General features: G+C 41.2%; 2 protein-coding genes across 2 annotated transcripts in view; one reads left to right on the top strand and one right to left on the bottom strand.

Moving 5' to 3' along the window:
- The window catches only part of MAP4K5 (mitogen-activated protein kinase kinase kinase kinase 5), a 108111-nt gene extending 102179 nt beyond the window's left edge, over positions 1-5932 (bottom strand). Inside the window, exons 1-2 of the mRNA XM_044231533.1 lie at positions 5846-5932; positions 5376-5592 (exon numbers count right to left, since the gene is read on the bottom strand). Coding sequence (XP_044087468.1) covers positions 5376-5483 — 108 coding nt within the window. The 5' untranslated portion in view covers positions 5484-5592; positions 5846-5932. The remainder of the gene's footprint in view (positions 1-5375; positions 5593-5845) is intronic.
- A 245-nt stretch (positions 5933-6177) lies between these two features.
- The window catches only part of ATL1 (atlastin GTPase 1), an 82193-nt gene continuing 72394 nt past the window's right edge, over positions 6178-15976 (top strand). Inside the window, exon 1 of the mRNA XM_044229837.1 lies at positions 6178-6265. The gene's annotated coding sequence lies outside the window, so the exon portion shown is untranslated. The remainder of the gene's footprint in view (positions 6266-15976) is intronic.

The following is a 15976-nucleotide window of genomic DNA, read 5'->3' as shown; positions in this document are numbered from 1 at the left end:
AGCATTTCCTCAATTCTCCTATAAACTCTCTTGGATGACCTCACCTATACTTCATAGGTATCACCCCATAAAGTGATGATAACTCCCAAACCTGTATCCTCAGTTCATCTCTCAAGGCCAGAGCTACATTTCCTACCATCTATTATATTACATACCCACTAATGCAATGCCATATGTCCAAAACCAGACACAAGATCCAGACCCAAACATTTAGTATTTTCTAATTTTGTTGATGGCAGCAATATCAGCACCCATGTCAGAATTTTAAATGCCACTGATTACTTGCTTCCCCCCCATTAATTACCAGGTAATTTTGATCATCTTCTATATATGACTCAGATCTATCCCTTCCTTTTATCTTCAGTTCCAGAGCCTAAATTTAAGCTTGCACGAACTCCCATTTGGATAATTCAATAACTGGTCTTTATACTTCCAGCAACTTTACCTAATCCATCCTCTACAACATGAAAGATTGTCTTCTTCAGTGTTTCTTCGGTTTACAGAAAGAAGTCCACATTCTTTGACATGATGTATAAGGTCCACTACCTGGTCCTTTTCTGCCCCTAAATCGCCTATGTTCTCCATTGATGACATCTCTGCCATCCTTGGTCAAACCAAATCTGGAGATGCAGATCCCTCAAAATTCGTCATGGTTTCTCAAGATGCCAGGTGTTTGTACTCACTATTCCCATAGCCTGAAATATCTTTCCCATTGTGTCCACCTGAAAAATCACTCTGCATTCTTTTACAATCCAGTTAATGCCCCCTCCTCTGTTAATCCTCCCTGGTTCACTTCATAGTTCTTTCTCCTCTCCTCCCTTCCCCTATTCCCAAGAAAGACAGAATTAGGTATTTCTTTGACTTTACTTCTACTATGGCGCTTCCACTATTACAAGTGTTCACACCTGTTTTCCTGACTAAATTACATATTCCATATTGATAGTGTACTTTCTCTTTCTTGCATCTCTATCCCATACCCTAACATCTAGTTGGTACTCAATAAATATTTCCAGAATAAATGAATCTATACAAGGGATCCTGAAACATGATTCAAATGCCTCAAGTCATTCCAGAATCGTGACTTCTGGTGTAAAGGAGAAAAAAGGAGGGTATATATAAAAGAGGGATTTGCCCCAGTGAACCCAGTTCATCCAGCATCCAGAAGAACCCACGGAAATTATAAAACTACATGACAAAGATCTGAATACAAATTATACATTATTTATAATTGCAAAAAAAATTTCCTAATTGAAAGCAAATATGAAACTTAGATTCACTAAATGAGTGTTTGTTTAACAGATCCTTTAAAAATGTTTATTTGTTTGTTTGTTTTTATTTGACAGATAGAGATCACAAATAGTGGGGGGGATTAGGGGGGTGGAGGGGAAGCAGACTCCCCGCTGAGCAGAGTCTCCAGATGTGGGGCTCAATCCCAGGACCCTGAGGTCATGATCTGAGCCAAAGGCAGAGGCTTAACCCACTAAGCCACCCAGGCACCCCTAAAAATGTTATTTTTGAAGAATATTTAATGACCAGCGAAAATGCTAGCCATTCCAATTCAAGCAGGAAAAAGATATATAATGTGACCCTTATTTTATAAGAGCCATTTTTAGAAACATACTGGTTTAAAAATATTAGGGAAAAAAAGCCTGAAATAAACTACATTGAATTATTAACTGTATTAGCTCTGGGTAATTTTCTATAACTAACATCATTCAACAAATACTTATTGAGCATCTATCTCTCTGCTATTACACAGTGATGAGCAAAAGGCATCTATTCCTTCCCTCCTGTAGCTAGACATGTCATACTTGTATAATCATACTTGTATAATCAATCAGAAAAAGCATGAAAATTAGAAAAAAAATGCATGGGTTTGCCCACTCTGAATTTATAACCCACAAAAGGTTAAAAACAAACAAACAAACAAAAAAGATTTCAAGACCGTCTCTGGAATAGAAGTTGGGAAAAATTTTGATACAAACATTTTGATAAAGGCTACTTCAATGGCTTGTACTGTTAATTATAAACTATAACATGATACTATAATTATCTAGATCATTTGACATGTCTAGTTCTTCTGTGGACAGAACGTAGTGAAAACACTAAATCTCCAGACTTCCTCTTCCTGTTGGCAGATTTTGAATATTAACATTAATTACAAATAAAGTTTGCTCAGCTGAAATTTAATCCTTCACCCATCTTCCACCACATTTCTTTTCTCTTTTGTTTCTTTCCCCTCTACCATTTCCTGCTCTTGCTCTATTTATCTAAAAGAATTCTTATCGTTTCAACCAGGGAATAGCCAGTTTAAGACCTAGCCCTCCCCTACTGGAGATTCTCAGCGAAGACTGGAGCTTCAGAGGGGACCTGTGTTTTTGAAGAGCATACACATAATTCACAAAGAGTCTCAAAGCTGTAGTACTTTTAAAGCTCCTGTTTCATAAGATACTTGCTTTTCCTGGCAAGAATAAAATCCTGCTCCAAATAGTTGCTCTAGTTGTAGTATTTATAAAGAAAAATAGGTGGTACCTGACTAGAAGAGCAACTAATTTGCCTTCATTATTTTCTACCGTTAGTATTTTACTAGTTTGTATCACTGACTGAAAATACTTCTAAAGCTTCCAAAGATTTTTAGCTCATCAGAAACAGCGATAAATAGAAAAATTACTCCAACTGCTCTGAGCTTCAAAACTTCAGCACTACATTCTGAATGTTACACGTTTTTAGGTATATAAAAGGAAGTAAATACAAGCTGACACAATCTGTAGGATTTAGAGAAAATGGGTATTTAGCTGAAAATGGGTATGCTATGAAATAGTTTTCCAGAGTTTTCCTAGAGAATTCAAATAATTAAAATTTGTACAAAAAATACATAGCAGGATATCATAATAGGCACTGCAGATAAACAGAGCATTAAGTGCTTAGTGCTACAATGTCAAAAGAATATGCCCAGACTACTAGGTGATAGAATTATTGATTGTTACTCATTCACTCATTCATTAAATTTTTAAAAGCACTTACTCTGCACCAGGCATAATTCTAGGTACTGTTAGTGATAGAGAAGTGAAAACAGATAAAACTCCTGCCCTCATGGAGTATGTTAGTGGATTGAAACAGATAATAAACAAGAAAAAATAAAAGATGTTACATAGTGATCAGGTACAAAGAAAAAAATAAATTAGGAAAAAAAGATGGAGGGTATAAAACCAAGGAGGGAAGGGAGCAAGCCATGGCTGTCTGAGGAAAAACATTCTGAGCAGAGGAAATAGCAAGAACAAAGCCTAAAGGTAAAAAGATGCTTATTATATTCAAGGAAGAGCAAATAGGTCAGTGTAGCTAGAACAGATTGAAGAGGGGAAAGTAACAGGGGGGAGCGAGAAAGGGGAAGAACTGGAGCTTCCTGGAGGAGCCTGTGAGGAAGGTTTTTGAGGACAGGAAAGATAGCAACATTTGAAGGTAGGGTTGCAGGTGATTCCAGGTAATTAGAAAAAAGGAAAACAAAAGATAAGGAACCAGGATTTTGAAGATATTTAGGATTCAGAGGTTGGCCAAGAATATATATATATGACTGTGAGAGGGCATGAATGTGGTGAGGAAGGAGATGGGGCTGGGGGGTGGGGAGGGGAAGATGATGTATGATAAATATTCAGTCACTGATCCTCCATTTAGGAGCTGTGGAAGAGAGACACAAGGCAGGGAAGTTCCAGGGTCAAAGACAAGCATTAGTTTTCCCTTTAAGGGTTGTAACCCTTTGCTTTTCCTGGCAAGAATAAAATCATTCTCCAGAGAACTGCTATAGTTATTATACTTATTTTTTTTTAAGTGGAAATCTTGAGACTTTTGTGGGAAAGACACTTTAAATTTTCTTATAGAGGGAGAAGATAAAATATACAAGAACTGGAATTTAGACTATTTCACTAAATGAACTGAACTGATCTAATTCATAGTGAATCATAAGATGAAAATGGCTGAAAAACAGGACTAAGAAGGCAAAAGAGGAATTTCAACTTTTTCAAGAGCATTCCACAAAATGGCTAATCCATACCTAAACAATGAAGAGTTAATTACCTCTAATTCTACATAAAGAGGATTCTGTCATTATTATCCACTTTGAATTCAAAGGCATTCATAGGGCAAGAACTGGGACTTTCCTTATAGTTCACCACCCCATACCTAGAAGAGTGCCTACACAGAAGATTCAAATGCCCTTTTAACGAATAAAAAGTCTATCCATCACAGTCCATTTCAGTAAAATAACACAGTACTAGAGCTGTCACTTGGCATCATTATTATTAATGGAATAATAAAAGCAGAAAAGGAGGGGAAAAAAGGATGTTTTCTTTACATTTTACCATCTGTGCAATACAATAACATACCCCAGAGGAGTGGACAGTAAATTACCCATATGAAAGGAGGCCATTTCAGCTATATGCAGGAGTGTTGTTTGGAATAATGGAACATATATCATGATTAAACCCAATAAACAAACTGTTGCAAAAATCAAAGGAAATGTCCTTTAATATAGCCATATGAATTGCATTAACGCTTCTTTTAAAATAGAAAACAAAAACCATAAAACAATCTGAAACAATCTTCTTTCTTTTTAATCCTTCAAGAACTCAATGGATTTACAGAATTGTTTGCTTCTCCATAATTTTTCTTTAATCCCAAATTAAAAGTACTTTCCCTTCCCCATTTATCTCAAATAATGCAAAAGAGCACAATTAAGAAGACAACAGCTCCTACCCCTTCTTGGTCATGGAATGTTCTAAATCCCTGAGAGAGGAACTGCTAAAGTAGGGGGGAAAAAAATCAACCAAATACAAATGATGAAACATCTGCCAGGAAAAGCTGAATTCTCCACAGAGTAATGTCTGTGCACACATCATTTTAATTGGTATTACATTGCTTACAATTGACAGACCTGATTTCATAATGACTTTTAAATCAAGCTCATCCACTTAAGAATTTTTTCTTTAAATGCAAATGCCTAATGTCAATATTCTTTCTCATCTACTGTCTTCCATGAAGCATTTTTCCATGCTAAGACTAGCACATCCTCATGTGCGAAGCAGATTCGAACTTTCCTCAATGCCACAAAAAAGACATAAAAAGCCTTTATACCACACACACACAGCACCACCGTGGTTTGCAAAGGTGTGGTTAGTTTTGCGTGTTGGTGGCGATCCGAGCAAGCAATGAATACAGGGTGCTCTGAGCTCAGTAAAGAAGGAACCCAGGCCGCTACATCCCCAAGATGCAACAATAAAGGCATCTTCCCCACGTCTCATACTCCGCCAGAAAGTGGCCCTATTCCCGAGAGCCAGCCGACCTCAAGAAAGGAGCCCGGCTCCGGGCCCGGCCTGCCTCACCTTGTAGACGTCCCCGTAGGTGCCGCTGCCGACCCTCTGGACGAGCTCGTAGTCCTGCTGCGGGTTCCGCCTCAGGATGTCCGCGGCAGGCCGCAGCGGGGCCTCCATCTTCGCTCAGGGCCCGGCCCCCGCCGGCTCAGCCCGCGGCGCCCCGATTCCCGCTAACGAGGACGAGCGGCGCCGCTTCCCAACATGGAGCCTCTGCCCGCAGCTCCGCCTGCACGAGGGACAAGCAACCACTACAACCCCGAGCGGCCCAGCCCCTTCCCTTCCGCCCCGCCGGGGGCCGCGGACAAGCGGGCCTAGGAGGGTCCCCGGCGCCCCGCAGTCGCGGCCCGGTCGCGGCCCTTCCCCCTCCTGGCCGCCCGCGAACAGCCCGGCCGGTCTCCCCGCCCGCCGGGAGCCGGGGGCCCGCTCGGTATCCGAGGGGGCGGCCCCGCTCTTTGTTGAGCGCCGAGTCTGGGACCTACTTCCTCGCCGGCGCCCGCGTCCCGCTTTCCCGGCGCCCGCCGGCCACTCCAGGTCTCCGGGCCGCCGCCTCCCGCCGCACCGCACGTCCTCTCGCAGGCGGCGGAGGCGCGTACCGTCGCCGCCGCCGCCGCCGCTGCCGCCGCACCACGTCCCCCACCCGGGGCTGCGTCACCGGGTGAAACGTTCCCGGCCAGCGTGGGTCGGCGCCCAGCGGCCCGCCCGAGCGCGCCGGCCGCGGGACCAGAGTGCCGCCCTGAGGCCTGGTCGGGACACGACACTCTCCCGGCCGCTAGGCCGCCGTGCCCCCCGGCCGGGCGCGTCCTTTCGGGGCCCGGGCTGTGCTACCCGCGGAGATTACGGACGCCCGCGGGCATTCTTGAACCGACGGGCCTCCGCTAAACCGCCCCCAGCTGCGTCAGGTAAATCTGGAGGGTGACGGGTACAGGGACAAGGGTGGGCACGAGGGCAGCCTTTCCAGTTCAACACGGAAAAGGTACGCTGAGGGCACTGGGCCAGAAGTAACCTGGCCGTGGGGCGCCAGGGAAGGAGGTGGGGGAGTGCCGGGTGAACTAAGCCGCGGCACACCCTACTGCACCTTCCTGTTTTGCAAATCATTCCCGGTGGTACCAGTTTGAGGCTTCCCTGCACACCTGCACAACCTGTCTTCTGCTGAGTTTTTTCCACGACATTTCTGCAAGCCTGAATTCCCAGAAAGTCTCAGTGGCCTTTATCCCTGTTGGGCACCACGCGGTGCCTCACCGCGGGGATTGCTCCTTGAATGAGACCGGGTGTTCTGCAGAAGCGAAAACAAAAGCAGAGACCGCAAAGGGATTCTGAATCTACTTACCTTCTCAGTATGTGATCTGGGACAAGACATCATATTTGGTGGTATCTCAGTATCGTTATCTGCAGCTTGAATAGGATAAGGTTTTGCATCTGACATCCAAGAGAGTGTTTATAAGGCATTTTACAGGATTATAAAAAGGGTTGTCAAATGGAAGAGGTTATACTTCACAGTGCCCAGAATATGGAACAGGAGTTCGAGGAAGTAATTTGGCTGGTGTTTCACAAGCTATTTTGCAGTTTCGGGTCCAGCCCTGTTCTGAAAGTAGAAATAAAGTTGCCAGATTTATGTATACTGGCAAAGGTATTTTTAGAGTTCAGTAGAGGCTTTGAACAGAAAAGCCAGATAAACACTCAGCCAATGCATTTAGTAACTGAAAAATCACAGAAGAGCAGGTTGCAGATGGTGGGCTTGTGGTTTAGAACATCCAATTCAATTCTGTTCTTGGGCAATACACTCCTTGTTGGTGACCATTGTAATTAACTGTATAATGTAGAAATTAAATTTATACCTTAACAGGACAAGGAATATATGTATTTTCTTGTGCTTTGTGCACAAAGGGCACTTATTTAGGGAACATAAGTAAGCTCAGACTTACATGCTCTATGGACAAAGCCTATGTGTTTGCTGCATTGAAAAAATTGTTGAAGAACAGTTCCTTCTTTCAAAGCTTCTTGGCACTTGTTTTGGTGGGCACATACTTTTGGCTTCAATGACTCAAAATCTTTTCAAATGTTCTATTGGTATCCTAGTACTTGTTTACTGTCGTAGATTCTTTCTTTCTTCCTTTGACCCTCTAAGCATTGATCCTTTCTCTAGTCTGAAATTTATTCTTACTTATTTATACTTGAGTTATTCCAGAGAATTTGAGGCAGCATACAGAAAATACATACTATACTACAAGGTAAAAATAAATAAATGAAGAAATAGGTATGCTGCTAAAGAAAGGGAAAATAGGATACCAGAACAATGCAGCAAATTGGTCAAAGCAGAGGGTTTTATAGTGGTTTTGAGATCACAATGAAGCAATTGATCAAGAGAGCCACATCTTGTTCTGATATGAAGACTTTAGAAAAGTTTACTTCATGAGCCTGTATAAATTGGAAACTCTGAATTCCCAGCTTGAAACAAGGATAAATATCTGATAATCCTTCAAGGATGCTATTCTTGAAACACAGTGTTTGATATGAATCGGGCAATAAAAAGTTTGAGGTCATAGGCTTCAACAGGACTCCAGAGTGCAGATGTTTTTATGTTGCCAGCAATGGCAGATCCATATGCTTTGACCATCAACCCGGAGGTGGACAGCATGGAAAAAATTGAAATTCTACGTGGTACTTAAAAAAATGTGTCTGTTATAATCATTACTTGTACCACAATTGATGCAAACAGGGAAACATTTGCTTTATTCCAACTCCAAAAGAATCTTAAGGATTTAAAAATGCTGGTTGAGTTCATTTAAACAAGATCAGTGAATTCATAGCTAGTGAGTTAAATATTACATGGTTGGCAGAGAAATTCAAGTTCAGTTTCCATAAAATAAACATATGGTACATAAATTTAATTTTACAGCCTAAACAATCAAGCACATAGTTTCAATAATAAAAAGAAATAATGTGGGGCACCTGGATGGCTCAGTCAGTTAAGCGTCTGCCTTTGGCTCAGGCCAGCATCTCAGGGTCCTGCAATGGAGTCCCAAGGGGGCTCTTTACTCAGTGGGGAGTCTGCTTCTCCCTCTCCCTTTGTTCTTGCTCTCACTCTCTCTCTCTCAAATAAATAAAAGCTTTTAAAAATTTTTTGAAAAATAATGTAATATAAAGAAAATAATAATTTAAAAATTGTAGCTCACAGGAGAGTTTCTTATGAACTACAAAATATTATAACAAGGTATGGAATAAGAATAAATATAGCCTGATAGGCCCTTCATCCCAGCTTCCATATCATGTATTTTTTCTGTCTTTATGATACCTGACGTGTAAATATCTTCCAGACTTTATTCTTATGTACATAATGGCCTATAATGGTTCTTCTGTAAAATGCTAATTATAATCTGTGGTTTCTGGCTTTAACTTTATCTGGTACTGAAAAAAACAAAAGCAAAAACGGAGACATAAAATTTTTTAACTTCTACCTAGGTAAGGTTCACAAGTTATTAGCTAAGACAGAAAGGCTAATTAAAACTCTTAAGTGTGACAGAACAGAGCATGAGGACAATAATTTTTGTGTATGAAACATATAGGCTTAACCTATATAATCTCCTGATGAACATCCCAGCATCACCTAGTTGCAAAATGTTACTCTGGGTGATTGAGTTTATTGCTCCATGGATTTGTTAGATATAAATTAATTAAATCTTGGGAGACATCTGCCACAATTATGATTTAGATTTTCAAATAGTTCAGCTATTCTTTCTGTTACTAATTAGGGTCAGTTGTCTATTGATGAGCTGTGTTTTCAAAGTATAAAAGAATTCTATTTTGAATTCTGGACAGCAGTAGAACATGTATTTCATTCAGAATCAGTATCAGGTCATTATGATGAGAGTTTTAAAAAAAGAAGAATTGAGGGTCCCTGGCTAGTTCCGTCGATGGAGCTCGTGACATTTGATCTCAGGGTTGTAGGTTTGAGCCCCACTTGGGAATTACTTAAAAATGAAATCTTTTAAAAATATAGGAGTAAATAAGATTTTTTTTAAATAAAAAAAGAGTTGAGGAAGGCAATGCACATTCCTTTTTTTATCCAGCTGGAAATGATCATCTGATATGTTAAAATGCTTTTTTTATTAACCTTGATTCCCAGGGTGGATTTTAGGTTTTTATGAAGACTGGTAGCAGGGTTCCCGTATTCGGTTCTCAACTTGGTTCTACCTGTGTATTCAGTAGCTAAGAAAGAATGTAAGTTATAAATAATCCTGTTGTTCCTTATTGATTTCCTCACAGTATAATAACATTCAGAAGAGATGCTTCAAGTTTGCTTGCACGTCATATAAACTAGTTTTTCGAGAAGGCCTAATGTATAGAAGAGACTACCGTGCATGGTTGTGGCCCAATCCCACAGCTGTATCACTCTTATCTAACTAGCTCTCTTTTTCCTTGCCCCTTTAAGATGTGTATGATAAGGGCATCCCCCTGTTGCTAGTCTCATGGTGTTTCACTATCCTTTATTGGTTCCTTTAACCCTGTCCTCATTTTTATAAATAGTCCTTTCATTAGATTCTCTTTCTGTACTCTATCTTTCTTGCCAGAACCCTGATTGATAATTACTGGAATTGGAAGAAGCCTCAGGAAAGAAACCCTTGCTTTGTGGGATGGTATTACTCACATAATCTGATGATTACATGCATAAATCTCTTGCCACAGAAAACGAAACAATGACACCACAATTACTGAAATAACCATTGGTAGTGGCAAGAGATGGAGTGCTGATGGAGGGCCCAGCATTGGGAGACCAATCTCTTGCACTTAGCAGCTTTGATAGTGATGATTACTAAAATCATGGGGTCATTTGCTCTGATTGCCTCTGAGAGAATACATGGGGAAAAAAGACAAATGGCCTGAATTCTAAACTTAAGACATGAGTAGAAATCAAAAAGCTTCTTTGACAGCTTTGAAGAAACATTTCTCATATAGCTGCAGGGAAGATAATGGCTGAGAGCCAAGCCCATGACAGAACAGTAAAGGCTATCAAGCTGCAGCATTAATTAAATGGGAGACCTAGATCTGTTATGCTATGGTAAGAGCCCTGGTAGAGAAGTACTGGGACCCTGCAACAGGGAATGGATCATTTGGGTAGATATAAATGAGGCTGAGAACTTTGAACAAGAGTTACGTCCAAAATCTATAAAGAACTTAACAAACTCAACACCCAAAGAACAAATAATCCAATCAAGAAATGGGCAGAGGGGGGCGCCTGGGTGGCTCAGTGGGTTAAGCCGCTGCCTTCGGCTCAGGTCATGATCCCGGGGTCCTGGGATCGAGTCCCACATGGGGCTCTCTGCTCAGCGGGGGCCCTGCTTCCCTCTCTCTCTCTGCCTGCCTCTCTGTCTACTTGTGATCTCTGTCTGTCAAATAAACAAAATCTTTAAAAAAAAAAAAAAAAAAAAAGAAATGGGCAGAGGACATGAACAGACGTTTCTGCAAAGAAGACATCCAGATGGCCAACAGACACATGAAAAAGTGCTCCATATCACTCGGCATCAGGGAAATACAAATCAAAACCACAATGAGATATCACCTCACACCAGTCAGAATGGCTAAAATCAACAAGTCAGGAAATGACAGATGCTGGCGAGGATGCGGAGAAAGGGGAACCCTCCTACACTGTTGGTGGGAATGCAAGCTGGTGCAACCACTCTGGAAAACAGCATGGAGGTTCCTCAAAATGTTGAAAATAGAACTGCCCTATGACCCAGCAATTGCACTACTGGGTATTTACCCTAAAGATACAAACGTAGTGATCCAAAGGGGCACATGCACCTGAATGTTTATAGCAGCAATGTTCACAATAGCCAAACTATGGAAAGAACCTAGATGTCCATCAACAGATGAATGGATAAAGAAGATGTGGTATATATACACAATAGAATACTATGCTGCCATCAAAAGAAATGAAATCTTGCCATTTGCGACAACATGGATGGAACTAGAGTGTATCATGCTTAGCGAAATAAGTCAAGCGGAGAAAGACAACTATCATATGATCTTCCTGATATGAGGAAGTGGTGATGCAACATGGGGTCTTAAGTGGGTAGGAGAAGAATCCATGAAACAAGACGGGATAGGGAGGGAGACAAACCATAAGTGACCCTTAATCTCATGAAACAAACTGTGGGTTGCTGGGGGGAGGGGGGTTGGGAGAAGGGGGGTAGGGTTATGGACATTGGGGAGGGTATGTGCTTTTGGGTAAATTGGAAGGGGAGGTGAACCATGAGAGACTATGGACTCTGAAAAACAATCTGAGGGGTTTGGAGTGGCGGGGTGGTGGGAGGTTGGGGTACCAGGTGGTGGGTATTATAGAGGGCACGGCTTGCATGGAGCACTGGGTGTGGTGAAAAAATAATGAATACTGTTTTTCTGAAAATAAATAAATTGGGGAAAAAAAAGAGTTACGTTTCAAAAAGGTGATGGGCATTAAGGAGAGCACTTGAGATGAGCACCAGATGTACAGAAGTAATGAATCACTATATTGTACACCTGAAACTAATATTATACCATATGTTAACTAACTGGAATTTAAATTAAAACTTTAAAAAAGAGAGAGATTTTAGTGTAACCCTGATGGAGAAAGACAGGACCTGTTCTTGAGAAGAAAACTTATGCACTGAAGGAATTACGGGATCTTGCTAAATACTTACCTGTGCTTCAGGTTGACTTGAGCAGCTGGTGGTCTTTCTGATTTGCTTACTTGAAGCTGATAGTCTATACACTGAAATGACAGAACTTCCAGGGTATATTGTAAAGGAAGGAATCTGAAGATTTAGGGAGATGGGAATGGTGGACTTGACCTATTATGTGCATCCTGCTTAGGAATGCTCTATCCATACCATCCCTATAATGGCCCATAAAATTTACCTTATCAAGGCATTGAGTAAAGAGCCACAGATATCCTTTGAAAAAATTTTTGGTGGCTGTCCTGATTGGTTGGAATTGATAATGGAGATGCCCAAATGATATCAGGATCCATGATTTTGGTGGGAATATTGAAATCCTGGTAGAGACCGGGTAAGACTTAACTGTCAAAGACACGTTCAGTGCAATTACCATGATAAACCTCAAGAGGAAGCGATATTCAGGGTGTTTGACTACAAGGATCTTTGATGGTTCTGTACGATCATCAATGTCAAGGAATGCATGAAACCAACAGTCCACTGAAGTGCTACTTGATATATGTAAGCAGGAAGATTTTAGGTCTGAGGAGCAGTAACTCAAGTCACTGTAATGGTGATTCAATATATATCAGCCAATTCTTAAACTGTAATCTTAATTGAGGGAGAAGACTCATAGTTGTATTTCTGAATGTGGAGTCTTTACTAGAGCAAATCAACATGGCCCATGGCACCTAGAATGTAGCTATTGACTTGAAACCTAGAATGCAGATTTAAGTTCCCTTCAAAAGAAATGATCAGAAGCAGCTTGCCTTCACATGACTGGGATAGCACTGTCATTGTCTTATCTCAGGTCTTTGTAAACACTTCAGTTATAATATAGTATCATACCAGAGGGATCTTTGTTTTCTTGTTACCCAATAGAACATCCTGTTACTCTATAACCTTGATGATGTGGTACAAACTGATAGGTGAACAGGAAGTAGCAATTGCCCTAGATACCTTAAAAAGACCCTTCTATCAGAGGATCAGAAATAAACCCAGTTCAGGGACCTGTGCAATAGTAAAATTTCTGACAGTGGAGTTATTGTGCTCTACCTTCCATCACCCAGCTTAAAGAACAATACACAGTGTTTGCTTGGCTTGTTTGGATTTCAAAGCCACCAACTGCATGTGCTGCTCTCTGACCCATCTACCATGTAAACTATATGACTGCCAGCTTTTCCTATGACTTGGAGAAACAGAATGCCCTACAGATGGTCCAGGTTATTGGCACAAGCTGCCCTGATAGGGTTTTGGAATAAGAACATGCCCTCATCTCCTGACAGCTATTCTCCATTTGAAAGGTAACCCTTGGCTTGCTACCAAGCCTTGGCAGAAACTAAACACTTGACTGTGGGATACTAAGTGACTGTGTGATGTGAATTATTCTTTAGGAACTGGGTGTTATCTAAATTGTACATGGGCAGCAGAATTTCATTGTCAAATGAAAAGTCATATACTGGGGTGACCTGAGCTGATATGGAAGGCATGTATAAATTACATGAACAGATTTTCTCTGTACCTGTCCCTACTCCTTTGCCACTTTTTTTTTTTTAACATATTCTATGGGCTCGTGGTCATTTAGCAAAGAAAGGAAAAGCTTGCACCTGATTTGTTAATGGTCTTCATGATATATACTAACACCAAGCATCCTAGTTGAATTCAGCCTCTGAATTATGGCCCTACCCATAATGAGGTGGTTTTGAGAAATTCTCCCATTGACATAACATTGAATAGATCATCTGGTTGTCCTCTTTGCTAGGAAGGAGAGGTGGCCTGAAGTATAGATCTGTCTGAATGTAAAGTGGCCAGGAGGTGGGCAATTAACTTGGAAGGAGGAATATCTGAGACAAGGAAGTCAGTGGGAGAGATAATACAGATAGATTCTCAAAATGAACTCAGAATGTGAAAATATCTGTGAACCACATATCTGCCCACAAGAGGGAATTCATTCCAATAATCAGGTTTACAAGATGATCTATCCTACAGATGTTAGCCTCTACCTAATCACCCTGTTACTAGTTCAATGGGCCCATGTACAGAAGGAATGGAGGCCAAATGTGGATTTTTTTTTTAAGGTTCTATTTATTTATTTGACAGAGAGAGAGACAGAGATCACAAGCAGGCAGAGGCAGAGAGAGAAGCAGGCTCCCCGCTGAGCAAGGAGCCCGATGCGGGGCTCGATCCCAGGACCCCGAGATCATGACCTGAGCTGAAGGCAGCGGCTTAACCCACTGAGCCACCCAGGCGCCCCCAAATGTGGATTTAATATCATGGACTTCTACTTGCCAAGGATAATAGTTACTGCCTCTATGGAGTTTTTAACCTGCTAATGACAGGGCTATTGGGCCTGGGCCCCAGTATGACAGTATTTCCTAGACAGACCAGTCAACCACCTGGTTGGTGGCAGTTTATTATACTAGGTCCCTTCCATTACAGAGAGAAGAGGGATTCATCCTCAGGGATACAGGTTTATGTTGCTTGCCTGGAAAGTTTTTTCCATACTAGTGCCACAATTCATGGATTTATAGAATGCCTTTTTTCATCATCATGTATTATAAAATTTAGGCAAGAAATTCATTTACTTTGAGGAAAATAGAGCAATGAAAGCATGATCATGGAATTAGCTGATCTTACCTCAAACCCATAACATAGGAACAGCTAGTTTGAGGGAATGGAGGAAAGGCCTACTGAAGGATCAGTTGTGATGCTGGCTGGGATATTACCCAGTGAGGATATGAGATAGGACTTAACTCAATAGCCAATATATGTTGCTATCTTCCTCACATTCAGAATACATGGGCCTAGGAACCAAAGTGTGGAGTAGTGGCTCTTCTATTCCTAACAATTCACTTGAAGAATTATCATCTCTACAACTTTGTCTTTAAATCACTGGGCTTGGTGGATCTGAAGGTTGAGGGGACAGATACTATCCCCAGATAACCCAGTCACAATTTCATTAAACAGGAAACTGAAACTGTCACGTGGCCCATATGAGGCCTTCGAACCATTGGGGCAACAGTTAGAGGGGGGATCATTGTCCTGACTGGGGCAACTGGTCCTCCTTACCAAGGGGAATTGATTATTGCTCCACAGAGAAACAAGGCCTATGACTGAGACCCCAGGATGTACTAAGATACCTCTTGGAATTCACATGTCTAACATTATTGAACAATACAAAACTGCAGCAACCCAGTAAAGATAAGGCCACTAAGGTCATGGACCTATGGAAGTAAGTTTTAGGTCACCCCATCAAGGAGATACAAATGGAGGATAAGGAGAAAAGGAAAGCTTGTGGCCTTGTGCTCAAAAACTATCTTCTCTTTCCTTATTATCATAACCACTTTTTTTTTTTAACCTTTTCTGAGTGTCTGTATCCATCAGATCCACCCCTCCCCATGCTAGGGGATAAATCTCAATTGGCCTATCTTCTTTTCTCTTACTAAGGGACTGGCAATTCTAGATAATAAGACATAGGTAAAGTCTGTGGGAGTGCTTCTGGAAGATCTTCCTTGCTTTTAACAAGGTACACAAGGCTTTTTTGTTTCTAGACATGGCTAATTGCTTCTGGTGACTGGAATGGCAGATGCCATTTTGGCATGATGATAGGAGCCCACATTACAAAGTAAGTCTACACATTAAGGATGATAAAATTCAACCTTAGACCTTGTGGCAAAGTCTTCTGGTATTCTCAAAAATCCATTTCCCGTCTTTAAAAAAAATATTTATTTCAGTAATATCTATATCCAACATGGAGTTCATCGATCCCAAGATCAAGATCATGCTCTTCTAACTGAGCTAGCCAGTAGCTCTTTCTCTTCTTTCTTTAGTACGAGATCTCTTAAATTTTAAATTTTAGTTGGATACACATATACATATTTATCAAATAGGTTGCACATTTACTGGTGAATGGTATTTGAG

This window comes from Neovison vison, chromosome 13 (genome assembly GCF_020171115.1).
Source record: "Neovison vison isolate M4711 chromosome 13, ASM_NN_V1, whole genome shotgun sequence".
In the NCBI taxonomy this organism is placed as follows: Eukaryota; Metazoa; Chordata; class Mammalia; order Carnivora; family Mustelidae; genus Neogale; species Neogale vison.
This window is presented reverse-complemented; position numbering and strand designations above follow the sequence as displayed.